Source organism: Myotis daubentonii, chromosome 3 (genome assembly GCF_963259705.1).
Source record: "Myotis daubentonii chromosome 3, mMyoDau2.1, whole genome shotgun sequence".
NCBI lineage: Eukaryota > Metazoa > Chordata > Mammalia > Chiroptera > Vespertilionidae > Myotis > Myotis daubentonii.
This window is the reverse complement of record NC_081842.1, coordinates 4752307-4769560: the sequence shown is the minus strand read 5'-3', so window position 1 is coordinate 4769560 and position 17254 is coordinate 4752307. Positions and strand designations below refer to the sequence as shown.

The window sequence follows — 17254 nt, the reverse complement described above, 5'->3', positions numbered from 1 at the left end:
ATCTAAGAAGGAAGTGAGAGCAATGAAATTGGTTAACATGAGGGCAGATTAAAGAGAAATGGCTCTGAAGTGACAACCACAGCTTCCTAACTAGGGAGTACAATAATAAGGCAGAACAAAAACATTGGACAGCATTATCATGTAAGATTAGGGATGGACGATGAGAGCTGGAGATTTCTACATTCCTTGCATTCTTTGGGAAAGGGATGTATTTGATGATTAAATGTGTTTTGTTTAAAGGTTAACAAGTAAAGAAATAGAATAGAGCTAGAATGTTAAACAGCCAAACCAGTATAGAAAGGGAAAAAATGAAGAAAAATAGATCAATCTAATCAGACATTTGGAAAAGAGAAATAAAGACCAAAAGCAAGGTCAGTAACACAAAATAAGATGGTAGAAATAGCTAAATCAGTAACAATAAATGTTAATACACCAAATTGGCCGTTAATGACAGAGAGTGAAAGATTTCTTAAAAACACTCCAAAATGACTTGTGTACGTTCTACAAAAATATCTAACACAAAGAAAGAGTGACGGCAAACAGATGGAATAAGACATACTATCAAATTCTAATCAAAATAAAGCTGACAACAGTGGAAATAGAAAGCAGAAAGCATTACTGAGGATAATTGAGGATTATTACACAATGAAAAAAGATTGCATTTACAGAAATATATGACAATGACAAACTTGTCTATGCCTAGTCAGATAGTTTCAAAATACATAAAAAACAGATGAATCCACGTTAGTGAGAGATTTTAATGTGCCCTTCTCAGTAATTAATAAATCAGTGGCATAAAAATTACATACAGGTTACCAAAACTGCACCTAACAGTTAGAGATCTTGTAATTTTTAAGCACTCAAGACACATCTACAGAAATACAAAAAAAAAAAAAAAAAAGGAAACAGCCAGTATGAAAGAAAATCCATATCCTATGACCTCATTCACCAGCTGAAGTGCAGTAAAGTTAGAAATTAATAATGATCAGAATGATAACACCTCCACCCATAAGTTTGGAAATCAAGAGTTTCAGACACAGCCTTGAGGATAGGCTGTAAAGGGATCAACTTTCAATTTCTGGTGGATTAAAGCTCAAATGCAAGCCAGTGATCTCTGTTGGCTGTTGCTTACGCTTGCTATTCGTTCCCCAGGAGGGGTCTTCGAGATAGGATGCCTGCCTGCGTGAGGGATTCGGTTTCCTGACGGTGTACAGTATGTCTGCAGCAATGCAATATCCTCCAGCTAATTTAAATATCCACTTAATACTTTCCTAGCAACCTCAGAACTCTAGGTCAGAATCCAGTTGCAGGGAAATGTAAAAAAAAGAAAATTCAACCCTCCTCCCATCCACTGCCTCTCCACCCAGCCACCCAGTACAGGAAACATTGCCACTTCAGAACTCTGTGCTTTGCTTTTATTTATTCTTTAAATTCCAATGTACTGAAATAGCATCCGTACAACTTTGGGATATTAACCATGTCGGCTAAGATGCGAATAAGAGGCTTGAGAGAGAGAGAGAGAGAGAGAGAGAGAGAGAGAGAGAGAGATGGCTCCTTGTCCCCTCCCCTGTGCTGGGATTTGCCCCGTGGGTGTCCGTGAAATGTGGAATGATGACACAGATGTTTTCAAAACAATTGGACTGGAGGCTGAAAACACCACTTATCTTCGGTGGCTCATGATTCATCTGACAGAAGCACCTCCAAGAGCTTCTTAAAATAAAGTGATAAATCAGACTTCTGTGTTTAAAGGAAGAGGCTGCCCGGCGATAATGGATGGCTTATTCCATTTTAGCCGAGTTTGCAAGGCCGAGCCCAGGGCGTGGGTGCGTTCCGTGGCTGCAATACGTCATGCTGGCAGAGTGCTTTCACATACATTATCTCACTTACCTCTCTAGTCGCCCAACAGCTCACTGCTTAATCCCCCGCCGACAACGAAAAACGACTCCCAGAGAGCTTAAGGCTGACATCCGGTAAAATCAGACCCAAATATGGGTATTCTGACCCCCCAATAAAGCCTTTTATTTTGTCACCAAGTTTGTGGTGCTTGATGTAATTTAAAACATACTTGGATTCCTCAGACATTTTCGAGGACTCTGATAAAGTCCAGCTTCCTTAGCAAGCTATTCAGGGCTCCCCTTGACCGGACCCCAACGGTCTTCTCCATCCCCATCTGTCTGTGGCTGGGATCCCTCGAAACCCCTCCCATCCAGCCATGCCCAGGTCTCCCTCAACACATGAGCTATTTCGTGCCTCAGTGGGTCTGACGCTGGCCTCAAGCTGTTCCCCTAAACTGCAGGGCTTCTCTCCTACTTCTCTCAAAATCCTTCCCATTATTGCAGACTCAAGCCACACAGGTGAAACGTTGGCCTTTTTCCCCGGTTGGGATCTGTTGCTGCTTCTCTGGACTTGCACGTCCTGCTTGGACAACACATTCCATTCTGGGCTGTGGGTCGTGTTTGTAGCTGCCTCCCTCGGGAGATCCTCACCATTTCTTTGTTGGCCGCCTCTGACCCTGGTGGTCCTTGTCAGCGACTCTTCCTTGCGTTAAAGTCATCTCAGCCCTTGTCCTGTTGGAGTCATTTCTTGGGCCCTGGTTCTCTCCCCTGAGGAAAACCTGGCTCAGTCGGAGGTTAGGTGACGTGTCCCGAGTCGCACCACTACCTGGAGGCGGACGGTGTGGTTGCCACGTCTGAACGCAGGCAAAGCTGATGCTTCGTGGGGGCTCCCTTGTTGCCTCCTCCCCTTTCCCCTTCACGCCCAGACCTGCGGGTCAAGGAAGGAGGGAAGATCTATAGAATCATTTTTTTAAAATATATTTTTATTGATTTCAGAGGGGAAGGGAGAGGGAGAGAGAGAAACATCAACAATGAGAGAGAATCATTGATCCGCTGCCTCCTGCACGCCTCACACTGGGATCAAGCCCACAATCGAGGACATGCCCCAACCGGGAATGGAACTGTGACCTTCTGGTTCATAGGTCGACGCTCATCCACTGACCCGCGCCAGCTGGGGAAGGCCCACTGAATCTTGTGGGACCTTGTGAGCTCCCTTGGTGATGGCAGGTGGGACAGAAGCAAGAAAGCTTTTCTGACATGTCATGGGTCTCAGAGGAGACCTAGAGACTCGACTGGGCTCTCTGGGGAGTTGAAGGGTGAGCTGGGTCCCAGCACCTTGGCCTGAGCCCTAGAAAATTCCGTCTGCAGCTGCAGCACCCCTGCTGGCCCTGGAAGCTGGGATGGGGCTCAGTGTGGGCTGTCACTGGGGCAGGGCCTAGCCTTCGGTCCTGTTATCACTTCCCTGCCCAGAGACTCGCTCTAAATACTGACAGCTCCAGAGCAATGGAGGGCAGCCCCCAGGGGGTGATGAGTGCAGGTGAAGGCAGAAGTAGAAGCAGTGGGTGCTGTGTGGGCACAAGCCTGGGTGTTGGCTCAGGAGATGGCAGCTGATCGTGTGGGTGTGGGACAAAGGGGTGGGGACTGTCTGGGAAGACCTCAGGGCCCGATGAGCTAAGAGCCACGTGCTCCAGGCGGCAGAGTTTGGGCTTGTCCCTTGCAAACTGGTCTCTATCACACCACCTGGAGAGTAGTCCCAGAGCAGGGTGCCCAGATCGGAGAGGGACGTCCTCATTCACCCCAGCAAGGGGCCATACTTCCTTTTTAATAATTGTTACTTATAAACTATAGGGCAGAGGCGTGGAGATCAGATCCCGAAAGGACACAGATGTAGCCTGACTTCGTTTAATTATATTCTTTTCAAATGAAGCAATTCCCATGAACAAGCTAAGAAAGTGAGATGAAAACTCTTTTAAAAATACGTTTTTATTGGTTTCAGAGAGGAAGGGAGAGGGAGAGAGAGAGAAACATCAATGACGAGAGAGAATCATGGATCGGCTGCCACCTGCGCACCCCACACTGGGGATCGAGCCTACAACCCAGGCACGTGCCCTGACCGGGAATGGAACCGTGACCTCCTGGTTCATAAGTCGACACAATCTCTGAGCCACACCGACCAGGCCGAGGTGAAAATTGTATACCCTTGAAAGAAATTTTATAAGAACACTGTGACAAATAAGTACACATATAAATCTATATTTAATCATTTATAAGACCTTGTTTTGATTTGGAACATAGGGGAGGATAAAATTTTTAAATAATTTTTAACCCATGCATTATCTGCTTTTTTTTTAAAGAAAAAAAATAGAAGATACCGTTTAGTGAAAAAGAAAAAAAATCTAAAAATCTCCATCGCCTTTTCCCCAGAAAAGGCAGTTGCCATTGGCTGCGTATTCCTCCAAAATTCTTTCCCGGGACGTACTTCTCTTCCTTCACAAAATACAGCGCTGCTGCCATAGCGTTTTCAGACTTTTCCACTGAATCCACCCCGGACGGTTTTTCCTGCCGGTAAAGGCACTCGGCCGTGTGGGTTTCGGTTTCCCAAGCCCCGGGCGCGCTGCCCTGGGGGACAGTTAGGGTGTTTCCAGCGCTGCACGGCCATAAACACCCCACAAAGGACATCCGTGGGCATAAATCACTTCCCACATCCTCTGCGATTTTCTCAGGATAAGTTCCTGGGAGGGGGGTTGTAGTTCAGAGAACGCGCACCTATCCTTTAAGCAGGCACTGGAGAGGTGTGGCCGCAGGGCTCCCGGGAGGGGTGGACACGGCTTATACTTCTGCCCGGAGCCCGGTAGCATGGCAGCTCCACCCACATCTCAGAGATGAGACGGTGCAGGTCCAGGAGCTGGTGCCTGGCATCCTGCCCAGGAGTCGCTTGAAGGAAATTGAGCCGCAGCAGCCTGGCTCGGGAGGGAAGCCAGTTAACGGTGCAGGGAGGGACTGGGCTGTCCTCCTGAGATGACCTGTCACATGGCGGCAGGACCCAGTGGCTTTCAGGGGTTTATGTGTCATCCCTAGACTCTGGTCCTGCCGCTAACAGGAGGAAGTCCCCGGGTGAACTGGTTTCTAGGCAGTGGTTACACTGGCCCTGCCCTGTGTGGTTCAAGGCAAAGCAAAGCAAAAAGAAGTCTCCTGGAGGAGTCACGGGGAGATGCCTTGGGGAGAAGGGGGGCAGGGCGGCTCCCTCTGAGCCCTGTCCCTGTCCTCTGCACGGCACTGAGGACGAGGAGGACTTGAGTGAGGGGTCCAGGCCACCGTTCCACGCGTGTCTGTGTGAGCATCATGACGCGCTGTGAGGAAGAGTAGAGAAGAGACAGAAGAGACGTGTGACCGCAGTCTGGAGTCGTGAACGTTGTAACCCTGAGAGCAGGGTCCTGACCCAGTGACCAAGAGCCGTCTGGCCTGGCCAGCATGGCTCAGTGGTTAAGCATCGACCTATGAACCAGGAGGTCACGGTTTGATTCCCAATCAGGACACAGGCCCAGATTGTGGGCTTGATCCCCAGTAGGGGGTGTGCAGGAGGCAGCTGATCAATGATTCTATCCCTCCCTCTCTCTCCCTTCCTCTCTGAAATCAATAAAAACATTTTTTTTTTTTAAAAAAAAGAGCCACCTGAACCCCGGTGTGCTGGAGAAATTGAACCTTGCACCTCACGATTGGCTCGCAGACTCACAGGCTGTTCCCATGTGTTTGGACGGCGGAGCAGTGGGCACGCCTTCCTGTCGGCGGGCGGTGGGGGTCTTTGTAGATGTCCTCTCTGCAGGAGAGCCGGGCTCCGCCTTTGCCAAGTCTGCGCACTGCTTGCTGATGGAGAGAGAGGGTAGAATATGGGTTGAAATCCAGCATAGCTGGTGCAGGTGACCAGGCACGTGCCCTGTGACCCGGCAACTGCACATCTGGGTACGCACCCTGGTCCAGGACTCCCCCAAGCTTAGTGTGCACGGGGCTCACCGAGGAGCTTGAGGAAATGCACACCCTGATTCAGCAGGTCCGGGGGGCGCCCGAGACTCTGCATTTCTTTCCTTTTAAAAATGTATTTTTATTGATTTCAGAGAGGAAGGGAGAGGGAGAGGGAGATAGAAACATTAATGATGAGAGAGAATCATTGATCGGCTGCCTCCCTATTGGGGACTGAGCCCGCAACCCAGGCATGTGCCCTTGGCTGGGAATCGAACCTGGGACCCTTCACTCCGCAGGCTGACGCTCTATCCACCGAGCCAAACCAGCCAGGGCAAGAGACTCTGCTTTTCTAATGAGCTCCCAGGTCATGGCGATGCTGCTGGTCCCAGGGTCACACTCTGAGTAGAGAGGCCCGGGGTAGATGGCCTGAACCTGGGCTGCACATTGGAATTACCCAGGGAGCTTTGCACAACCCTCATGTCGGGGCTGCCCTCCAGCAATTAAGTCAGGACCTCCGTGGGCGAGACCAGGCAGCTGAAGGTTTTCCATCTCCCTGTGATTCTGATACGGACCCCAGGCCGTGGACCACGCAGAATCCTTCACATGTGCATGGATGCAGACACGGGGTGAGGTGCATCGATCAGTAAATTGGACATGTTTGTATGGGAGGGGTGCCGAGAGCTGCTTAGCTGGCTGAGTGTACCTGCGTGCATTAACTTGGGCACATCTTGAAAATACAGGGCTGAGAGCCCAAAGCCAATCAGCTGCCACTGCTATTAACTCTAAGAACAGAAAACAATTCATGTCCTCGATAGGTGGAAGTATTGGCATCTATAGCCGTGACGCAAGTACAGACGTCAGTGGTTACTCCTGGAGGGTGCAGGAGGGGCTGGGGTGAGGGTAGCGCGCACTGGATTTGAAGTAACTTCTTTCTATTAAAAATACCCATGAAACAAGAACCCTGTAATTTCACTCACGTGGGATACAAACCAGAAAGCAACAAATAGTCTCATAGACACAGACAGCAGAGGGGCGGTTATCGGAGAGGAAGGGGGTGGGATGAGGATGACGAGGCTCAAGGGGGTCAAACATCTGGTGACAGAAGGAGACTCTAGACCAGTGGTTCTCAACGTTCTGGCCCTTTCAGTACAGTTCCTCATGTGGTGACCCAACCATAAAATTATTTTCGTTGCTCCTTCATAGCTGTAATGTTGCTACTGTGATGAATTGTCATGTAAATATCTGATATGCAGGATGGTCTTAGGCGACCCCTGTGAAAGGGTCGTTCGACCCCCAAAGGGGTCGCGACCCACAGGTTGAGAACCGCTGCTCTAGACTCAGGGTGGTGAGCACACAATGGAACACACAGGTGATGTAGTACAGAATTGCACACCTGAAACTTACATGTTATTAACCAATGTCACCCAGTACATTTAATTTTTCAAAAGGATGTGAAAGAGAAGGGAATGAACGAAAGAAGGGAGGGAGGGAAGAGAAGAGAACTCAGATACTACGACTGTCTGGAGATTTGTCGCTATCACTGTTTCTCCTGTAAACTTAAAATGGGTTTCACCGGCACACGCCATGCCCCATTCGTGGGTAGCCTGGGCGTTAGTAAGACCAAGGGGCCTGAAGTGATTCAGTAGGATGACTGACTCCCACGCCAGAAGGATTCCCTCGTCGTGACCAGAGCATCCCGCAGCCTGACCCCTGCGGGCCTGTGCGGAGGCCGAGGTCAGGGCTCGAATTTTACATGTAAAACAGAGAGAAGAGCAGCCGCCTGCAGAGGCCGCAGCAAGTTGAGAGGCGCAGGGGTCACAGCTCTGGGCTCCTGCTCCCGGCCCAGGTGTCTGGGAACCGAGGGCCACAAGGGAGGAGCCCCTCTGCCAGTGGGCGCCCTGAGTCCCCGGCCCCCAGGCGTGAGGGTGGGGCGCCCTGGCTGTGTTTCTGTTGGGGATCGCCAGCTCCTTCTCCCCAGTGCCCTGCCCTCCCAGGCCCCCTCCCTCACCTCAGGGGAGCGTGAAGACGTCGCCTGCCTGCATCCTGTGGGCGTGTGGGCGCCACAGCTGCCGAATGTGAGTCAGGGCCAGGCCAGCCCGGGGCCTGCAGGTGCGAGCTGGCTGCACAGCCATGTTCTCGGCAGGAAAAGTGCGTAGCTGGCGGCTCGCTCTCATCAGGGCCAGCTCCTAGCAGGGCCGGGGTTTACCTGCACTTCCTATCCCATTCTGTACTTTCAGGATTTTGTGTAAATACTATTTGGGATTGTTTTGTAATCTATAATTAGCATCTTCCTGACATGTGTGGCTAACTCATAATTTCCTATAAAGATACTGGTCATGGTCTAAGGAAGTTTTCCATTTATTCGTATGTATTTTGAGTGAAAAGGTTAAAATGAATGTAAATGGGGGCAAACAGTATCTGCCCCCGTCCCTGCAGGAACCTTTAGAGTATCCGGGCAGCAGCGGGGCAGGCGGGGGAGGAAGCCTAAACTTCCAGAACAGTTCATGCTAAGGACAGTGATCTGTGTGTGTGAGTCAGTGGGTGTTTTTGTCTTTCCCCCAGACATTCTCTTTGACCTGTCCCAGAGCCTGGCTCCAGGCCCTGACCTCTCCTGGAGCCTGACTCAAGGTCCTGACCTCTCCAAGAGCATGGCTCAAGGTCATGACCTCTCCTAGAGCCTGACTCAAGGTCATGACCTGTCCGAGAGCATGGTTCAAGGTCGTGCCCCATCCAGGAGCCTGGCTCCAGCCCTGACTCCGCCCCAGAAATTCATCTCCAGGCGTTGACCTAGTATGTTTCCATCCCCTCTCAGACCCCACGCTGTGGAGCACGGACCACGTGCGGCAGTGGCTGGAGTGGGCCGTGAAGGAGTACGGCCTTCCGGACGTCGACGTCCTGCTGTTCCAGAACATCGACGGCAAGGAGCTGTGCAAGATGACCAAGGACGACTTCCAGAGGCTCACGCCCAGCTACAACGCCGACATCCTTCTCTCCCATCTCCACTACCTCAGAGAGAGTAAGAGGCCCCGCTCCGGACCGAGGCCCCTGGGGTGTGGCTCTTGTTAGCGTGAGCTGCACAGGGTTCCGTCCACTTTGCCGACAGCACCTAACACAGTGCCCAGAGAGCATCTGAGCGAGCCGGTCGCTTAGAAGGCGACGCCGTGGGCGAACGCAGGCTGAGAAGCCCTCGGCACTTTTAGAGGAAGCCAGACAGTCACCTGAGCACTCAGCTGCCTCCTGCAGGGCCCCCTGGGCCGCGAAGACCTCAGGGAGAGGAAGCTTTATCTGCTCACAATATCTAGTCTCCACGGTGCCCCAGTGAGCTGGAGACATGTGGCAGGCCTCCCAGAGGATGGGGTGGATGGGCTTACCTAAACCAGGCCCCCTTCACACCCCACGTCCACGTGTGAGGGGCGTCCCCACCTGGCCTCATGAGATACGGCGGGACCGTGCGGAAGGGGAGGCGCGGTGGGGTGAGAGGCATGAACCACAGAGCCTGCTGCATGCTTTCGCTCCCCAGTCGGCGAGCATGGTCGGGGGACAGGCGCAGTGCGAGCGTGGGGTGGCGGAACCGCTGGGGTAAACGCTTTGCCTGGCATCCCCACCTCTCACTCCCTGGTCACCTGTGGGCCCCGTCTAGGTTTTAACACGCTAACCAGTCAGGCGGGGAGAGACGCCAAGCAGCCATGGGGGCGGGAGGGGGTGTTTTTCTTCTTTTTTTTTTCTTTTTAAGGAAGGTGATTCTCTCTCTTTTTCATTTTGACGTTGCTGTTTTGTTTTGTAGCTCCTCTTCCGCATTTGACTTCAGATGATGTTGATAAAGCCTTACAAAACTCTCCGCGGTTAATGCATGCTAGAAACACAGGTAATGCTGCCCGCCCGGAGGGCCGGGGCTCCCGCAGGTGCATGCGTGCAGGTGGAGTGTGGGCCCGTCTGTGCGGCAGGAGGCAGAGGTGGATGCTTGAGGGGTTTTGACAGGTAGGAGGCGCTGTGCTGGCTGTAGTCACCAAGAGCATGTCCGGTCCAAAGGGGCCCTGAGCATTCTTTTTTTTTCTTTTCTTTTTCGTTTTTATTCATCAAGGAATGTTGACTAGGACAAGCGGCAGTTTTACTTTCTCCTCTGGGGTCCATCTTAGGCCACCGTCTTGCCTTTAGTCCTTCTAGCGCAGACTTGGCGCGTCCGCGAAGGGCGGTCCCAGGGAATGGTGGTGTTTTTCGCGAGGGCCTATTGAGAGGGAGCTGGTGTTAGGATTTCGGAGGCTATGAGATGAGTGACTAACCGAGTACCTGCTCTCTGTCGCTAACCATGGATTCCACATTTTATTTGTTTGTTTCTCTTTGCCGGAGCCCAGTAGCCTGTAACATAGTGCTTCTTCCAGGTTAACCTCCTCCCCCCCTCCCTCCCTCCCTCATCACAGAGGCTCCAAGTAGAGGCTGGGCTTCCTGCCCTGTATGTGCCCGAAGTTGGGGTCCCTTTCCCCCCTCCTGAGGAGATAGCAGCAGGAGCATAACCACCCCCACCCCCCAACCCCCACTTCTCAGCCTGCAGGCACCCTCTGCCACCCCCCAGGCCCAGGCTGGGGGTAAAGCCAGTGAGGGCGAGTTTAGGTCACCCCTGTGAGCAAGCCAGCCAACTCAGGGTGAGCCCTCACGTGGAAACGCAGCTGTGTTCCGAAGACTTGCCATTTTATTTTAAAATGCATCATGGGAGTCCAGGTTTGAGTATTACAGTGAAATTGCCACTTGATCTTGGTCCTTGGTATTCAGAACATTGTGCTTTTTAAGCTAAAGTAAAGTAAAGTTAAAAAGAAATGTTTTGTTTAGGATACTTTTCCCCATGTAGGTTACTCTCATTAGCTTAGTAATGGCCTTGTGGCCAGAAATAACAAATAACTTAGACAAAGCCATTTCTCCCTCTTAGGAAACACCTTTGAGTGACAGGTGTTTTGTGATAATTTTGTGGTTATTTAGAAATTGGGACAGTGAGTGAAAGTGTCAGGACAGCTCCGATGTCATCCTTTTGTTATTGTTAAACACAGAAGCGATCGAAGACTGGGACACCCAGCTCCGCAGGGACTGAGCCGAGAAAAGGGAATATTTTCTGCTCACTTAACACACGTGTTGATGAGAGACAGAAAGGGAAACAGGCATTCGAGTGGAGATGTGGGTTCATTTTTAACGCGATCCATATAGCCTTTGGCAAAAGGCAGTTCTTTGGGACTGCTTTCCAGGGCTCTCAAATATTTTACCTTTTGTGTGTGTATGCACAATTTCAAAATTAAAACACCCCCATAGGATTTTTAAAATAAACTGAGATTAATGGGCACGTGGCGGGGCACCAGGACGACCTTTAGCAAGAAGCTGTAAAATCAAACTGCAGGACATCCGCCCACCAGGGGGGCCCAGAGAGTCCCCTGTCCGCTCCCGCCTCTGGCCAGGGCTTCGTCCTTTCCGGCTGGGACGTGCTGCCCAGGCCCCAGACCCCCTCCCTGTCGCTGGGCAGAGTAGGCGGGCGCTGCCGCGGAGATGGACCTCGGACGCGGCCGAAGACCTTCACTTGTTTGTCTCTCCTTTTGTCTGCAGGGGGTGCAGCTTTTATTTTCCCCAATACTTCCGTTTATCCCGAAGCTACGCAAAGAATTACAACTAGGCCAGGTACGGAAACACCCCTGTGCGCTGTGCTCCCCGAGATACCGGGACGGCCCGGGAGATCCGGGACCAGGTCACGCCACCCCGAGAGGGCCGATCCTGGGCCCGGCCGGGGCCCTGCACAGTCCTCTGGGGCCTCTGAGGGTTTGGAGCCGAATGTCACTCACAGATCACACTCCTCAGAGCGCCTCGAATCCCCGTGGAATGAAAAGCAGATCAGCCCCGTCACTGGCTGCCTGGAAGCCGGGCGGGCAGAGGTGCACCCGGGTGGGTGCCCACCGGCAGGCAGGGTGCGCCTGCTTCTGAGTTCACTGAAGGCCTGAGGGTTAAGATTGCTCCTCGGGAACAGCACAGACAAGAGGAATTCCCCGACACATAGGGACACAGACAAGCCACCTCTCCCCGAAGCGCATTCGGAGCAGGAGGACGAGTTCCCTCCACCAGAGGCAGAGGGAGGCTCTCCAGAGAGGGACGGGGGGCCCCAGGAGGAGGCAGAGGGGTGGGCATTTGAGGCAGGGGACAGCGTGCCATAGCCAGTCCCCTCCCCACATGGACAACAGCCCCATGAGCTAGATGTCGTGCCGCCTCACAGCTGAGCAAGCCGTGACTCGGCCGCGCGTTGCTGTTCCGTGTTCAGACACGGATCTGGATCGTACGCCTCCTGAGACCCAGGCTGTGGCCCTTGGCCCCCCACCACATGTCCGCTCCACGAACCTCATTGGAGCTGGGGAAAGCACTGAGTTTGGAGCTGCGGTTTCTTTCCAGAGAGAAAGGAGGGGGGCAGTGGGCCAAGGAGCCTGAAGTAAGAAGGTTCTGGGCGTTGTTCGCACCTGACCCTGCCTGGTAGCGTCCTGGTGCCTGGCTCCCCGACTGCAGAGAACACACTTGCTCCCCGGTCCTGGGCGGCCTGGTGGGAGGCTCGGCCAAGGGCGCTGTGAGCTCCGGCACGCGACAGATGGGCCAGGCCGCTCAGTATGATGAGACCCAGGGCCCAGCGTACACTAGCCCGCCCTGCGGGACCCACCTGTGGACCGAGAGAGGCTCACACAGGCACGTTTCCCTCCAGCTCCACATTGGCAACGCGGCCTTGGGCAAGCAGGGAGAGCAGGAACATCAGGATGGTTCTGGGAGCGTGCTAAAAACGTTCCCATCCTTCTTAAAGAAAGTAAAAGCGGTCTGCAGGGCAATGGCCAGGGCTTGCTTGTTTGTGAGAAGCTACCTCACGATGTCTCTGACTGTCTTACAAAAGCGGGGGTCGGAGCTGGCGTTGAGCTGTCACAGGCCCACAGCGTTGGCCAAAGGGGTTGGTGCAGCCCAGTGGTCAGAGCAGCCAGCTGGCAGCTTGTTGCTGTGTGGGTAGAACAGTGGATCCTGGTTCTGCTAGGTTTCCTATCTGAGGCTACAGTGGGTTTGGAAGATACACGACCCCTCAGGTGTACGTGTGGCTGGGAGGGTGATGGCCAGGTCTCCATCTCTGTGCTTCAGCGGAGGGAACGGCAAGGGCGTCAAACTCAAATGCATGTCCCATGGCTCGGGTCATGTCCTCCCTTCCGTCCGTCATTTGAGGGTGACCCGGGAGAGACCCCACTGCTGTGTCTCCGTTAGCCGTAGAATACGTTTCTGAGACTAAGTTTGTGTCAGAAATGCCCGTTTTGAGGACTGCTATGGTTGTGGAAGGAGATACAAACAGTGGGGCCTGAGCTAGAAAGAAATTACGCCAGCAGAACAGGTGGAGAACTAACTGCTTGCTGCAAGCCAGAGGCGGGGACTTGACCTTGGATCAGGGAGCAGGTTGTAGGCGTTGGATGGGGCAGTGCTCAGCCTTGAAGGAAGGGTCGCGAGTGTGTGACAGCTGGTGACGGTGGAAGTGGGGTCCTTGTGACAGCTCGGGGGCTGCCAAGCTGACCCCTAAGCTGCAGGAGTCATGGGTGAGGGGTTCACTGGGAGTGTGACCGTGTCCCTGTGGTCAGTGGGCATCTCTCTGTGCTGAGAAGAGGTGACGGTGGAGAGGGCCTGGAGCCCCAGATAGGCACCCGTTTCTGTGCCCGGCACCCTCGGGTGGCTGTGCTGTGATCGGCGTGTCCACTCCAGTCCCCCACTCCCACGTCCTCCCACCTCCCTGTGTCCTGCCGCCCGCCCACCACCCTCCTTCCCTTCCTGCCTCGAGTCACCCATCCCTGGGCTGCTGCCCCCAGTCTACCCTCTTGTGGCTGATCTTCCCAAATGGACCCCTTATTCCAGAGCCCCCTCCTGCTTGCCCTGTCACGTCGCTGTGGCATTTCAGTTGGGCCCCGTGATCGGCCAAGACTTAGGGACCTGACAGGTAACCACACACGGACATGCACTCCTCTGTTCACGCTTATCAACCCCTCTTCCCAGGCTGCTTCCTATGAACTTTCCCCCAGTGTTCCCCATTCAGAATGCACCTCCTCCCTAACGCCCCCGCCCCCTCCCCCTCCCCCTCCCCCGCCCTTTTCCTACACATCAGCATTCAGGGCAGCCCCTCCCCCACTCCTAGGAGGTGGTAGCACAGAGGCGCGTCACTTACATTCCATTTCTGCCATCTTGTTACACGATGTTTCATCTGTTCCTCGGGTTGTCAGTCATTAGCATCAGACACCCTCCCCCCCCTCCTCCCCTGCTGAGCGCATGCCTTTGGAGCTATGGCCCTGGCGGTCTCAGCTGGCAGGACAGACAGGTCTGACTCCTAGGAGCTTGCAAGCTGGTTTCTGACCTTGACAGGTGCCGCCCACCTGGCATCTTGGGGGCAGTTCATGTGAAAGCTCTCGTGTGCGCCAAGGAGGACATTCTGTAAGCCCCTCCTCCCCTCCTCCATCGCCATGGCAACTCCGGCATTGATACCCATCTAGGATGTAATCAAGAGAGAGTGGCGAGTTGGCGAGTTGAGCCTGGGAGTGCAGCCTGGACTTTCACTTTCCAGCAGCTGCTCGTCAAGGGTTTCTTGGAATTACGAGTTATCCCTGCCTTGGAGCTGGCAGCCTAGTGCCGGTCGGCACCACCAGGCACAGCCGGACAGTGGGGTAACCCTTTCTCCCCTGTGGGGCGCTTTGGAAAGCCCGGATCTTAGGGAATGGCTAAGCACGCATTCTTCACTTTTCCATGGCTGTACTCTACCCAGAGGTCTGGAAACCTAGCTGGGGAGGGCATGTGAAATGCCCCGGCTCCCCATGTCCTTGGGGGGGGGGGGGGGTAGAAGGCTGTGGAAATGTCTGGAGGAAAACAGGAGAGCGACTTCATTGTCTGAATCTTCCTCCCATTAAACCTGGGTTATAGGTTGGTTCTGGCAACAGCTCTCGTCTCTCTGTCTTTGCCTTTGGCCTCTGAGTTCACCGGGAGCCAGTGAGGCCCGTCCTTCCCCATCCAGCCCAGCTGGGACCCCCGCAGCTGCTCTGTAAATGTGGGGTGGGTCCTGCAGAATGAGGGGGACTCGCCCACAGTCCCGGTTCTGGCCCTTGGGAAAGTAAGTGGGAGGGTGGACAGCAAGAGGGCCAGAGGGCAGTTCTTCCATGGCTGGAGGAGGAGCATGTGAACTAGGTGAGGTTGACGCCGCAGGAAGGTAACTGCAGGAAGGGCCGGGGGGATGCTGTCTTGGTTACTTGATGTCCCAGTGGGGGGGTGGGGAGCGGGGGGCGGGGGGAGGCTCTTTTAGGATCAGGAACTGATCCCAGCTCCCAGCAAGTACCCAGGGGTGGGGGTGTGGAGGAGCGACACCCTGTTTGTAGCTTCGTGTTTTTGGTCCAGATCCTGGCACATGCTTCTCTGTAACCCGAGCTGCCTGTGTAATGGGGTTTAGAAAGCTCAGTTTTTACACAGAGTCTGTTACAGAAAAGAATAGCCAGCTCCCTGCTAGAAACCCACCTTCCCTGAGCAAGCCCTTCTGCCAAGAGTTAGCCGCCTCGAAGACCAAGGTTGGAGAGGCGTGGAGAGCACTGACGTGGCCCCTGAGAATGGAGTGTGCATAGACCCGTGTGAGAAGCCCTCCTTTGTCACTGAGGGCAAGTCCCCATGTGCAGGGAGCCGTCATTCTTCAGTAAACGCCACCGCCTCTGCCCCGAGGGCGAAGGTGCTGCCGGGGTCACCGCTGGCCGTGCCTCATCTCAGGGAGGCCGACCCAGCGTTTCCCCTGTCACACCCCCTGGCGGGGGGGAGGAGCTGGGCACCCTCAGCTGTGATCGGCAGCTGATAAGGCTGCATTGGGCCAGAATGTCATGAAGGCAAACAAAGCCGGCTTATCTTCCGTGGTGACATGTTTGCGAACATGCCAGTCACTGTTCACGTGGACATCGCAGGTTCTTGGCTAAAGACCAGACTTGGTGTCGTTTAGGTCCTGACTTACTTTCAAGGGAGAATGGACACGGTGACACACCCTAAGGAGGATTTTATCGGGGGAAATAGAGTCTCAAAAATACTTCTCTATTAGTAGTTTGGTGTTCAGTTTTTTCCAGCCGCCATATTTTTTTCTTTACGTTTAAAATAGCAGCAAACTAACCTACTGACACTTGCTATTAACTCTGTTAGTGTTCATCTATCTCAGATACAACCGTTCCACCTAGAACTCTTTGCACACACTTCCTTCTCTGTGTGGCCGCTCTCGGGCAGTGCCTCTGAAATGAGTGTCTGTGGGGCACAGCGTTCTGAACCAGAGCCGTGGAAATGCCTGGAACAGGCTTCCTCCATGTCAGTGTGCACTGTTCCCGGGGTCCTGGTAAATGCAGGCTCCGAAACAGTCAATCTGGAGAGAGATTCTGAACTTCTCACCAGCTCCCAGATGTTGCCTGTATTGCTGGCATGCGGACTGCTCTTGGAGAAACGAGGTTCTGTATTTCTACAGGGAGTCCCCCCAAAATGTGTCCGCACTATAACAACCGATAGCTCCATGTTGAAAGTGAAGTGTATTTTAAAAACACTGCCTTTATAAGTATTCAAAGTGGGTGTATATACTTTTGGGGACACACTATATATTATCTTGCTTCAGCATTTGGTACACAGAAGGCCCTGGGGTCCCCAGCCCCCAGCCCCGTGCTCTCCATCCCAGGACACAAGTAGGACCAATATGTGATCCCTGCTCCTGAATTGGGCTGGATGCTGCTAGGATGGCCTGGCCGGTAGATTTGTCTTTTGTTCCGAAACAGTTCTCACGTGGAAACTCTGGCTAACTAACCACTTTTCAGACAAAATGCAACTGGATGAGAATTCCTATGCACAATGCTCCCAGAAACTTAAGTTGGAATTTCGTTCATTGTAAATGGATAGCGGCTGCCGGTATAATCCCCGCGGGTAACCAACCCCGACACCAGAAAAGTGAGACCGAGGAGCCGGGTGGGAAAGGCTGGTGGTCGGTCCAACGATGTGACGATGCCAGCCGGCAGGGAGTGGCCAGCCATGGCCGCGTTTAAACAGAAAAGTCGTCCAGCCCAACCGAAGCCCCGCGGGTAGGGTTTCAGCGACCACCCCGCCGGGAATGCCAGCAGCCAAGCAGACCGAGTAAATTACAGCCACTCTGTGCTGATGTTCAGGTTACATGTCACGGCCCTTCTCTCGGATTGAAAAGAGGGAGAGACACGTCTTCTGCAACGCAGCCCAGCGTCTGGGAGACGGACCCACCAGATTGCCAGCATTAAGTAAAATGAGCTGTTTAAAGCGAGGCTCAGAGCAAGCGGCACTGCGCTGCCTTCCGAGGGCGACGCTGCAGCCATCTCCAGCTGCCTGGCAGCGAAGTCGCCCCGAAACATCTGGCTGTGGCTTCTCGGTTGGCCCGGAATGACCCGTGGCACTGACCTGAGACCCTT

At 53.5% G+C, this 17254-nt stretch overlaps 1 protein-coding gene across 6 annotated transcripts in view; it reads left to right on the top strand.

Annotated features, from left to right (window-relative positions):
• ERG (ETS transcription factor ERG) overlaps positions 1-17254 on the top strand; it is a 222957-nt gene that overhangs the window by 194229 nt on the left and 11474 nt on the right. For 4 of the 6 annotated variants that reach the window (XM_059686457.1, XM_059686458.1, XM_059686459.1 and 1 more), the window contains 3 exons: positions 8608-8811; positions 9580-9660; positions 11379-11450. In XM_059686457.1, coding sequence (XP_059542440.1) covers positions 8608-8811; positions 9580-9660; positions 11379-11450 — 357 coding nt within the window. The remainder of the gene's footprint in view (positions 1-8607; positions 8812-9579; positions 9661-11378; positions 11451-17254) is intronic. The other 2 variants (XM_059686460.1, XM_059686461.1) reach the window with 2 other exon arrangements.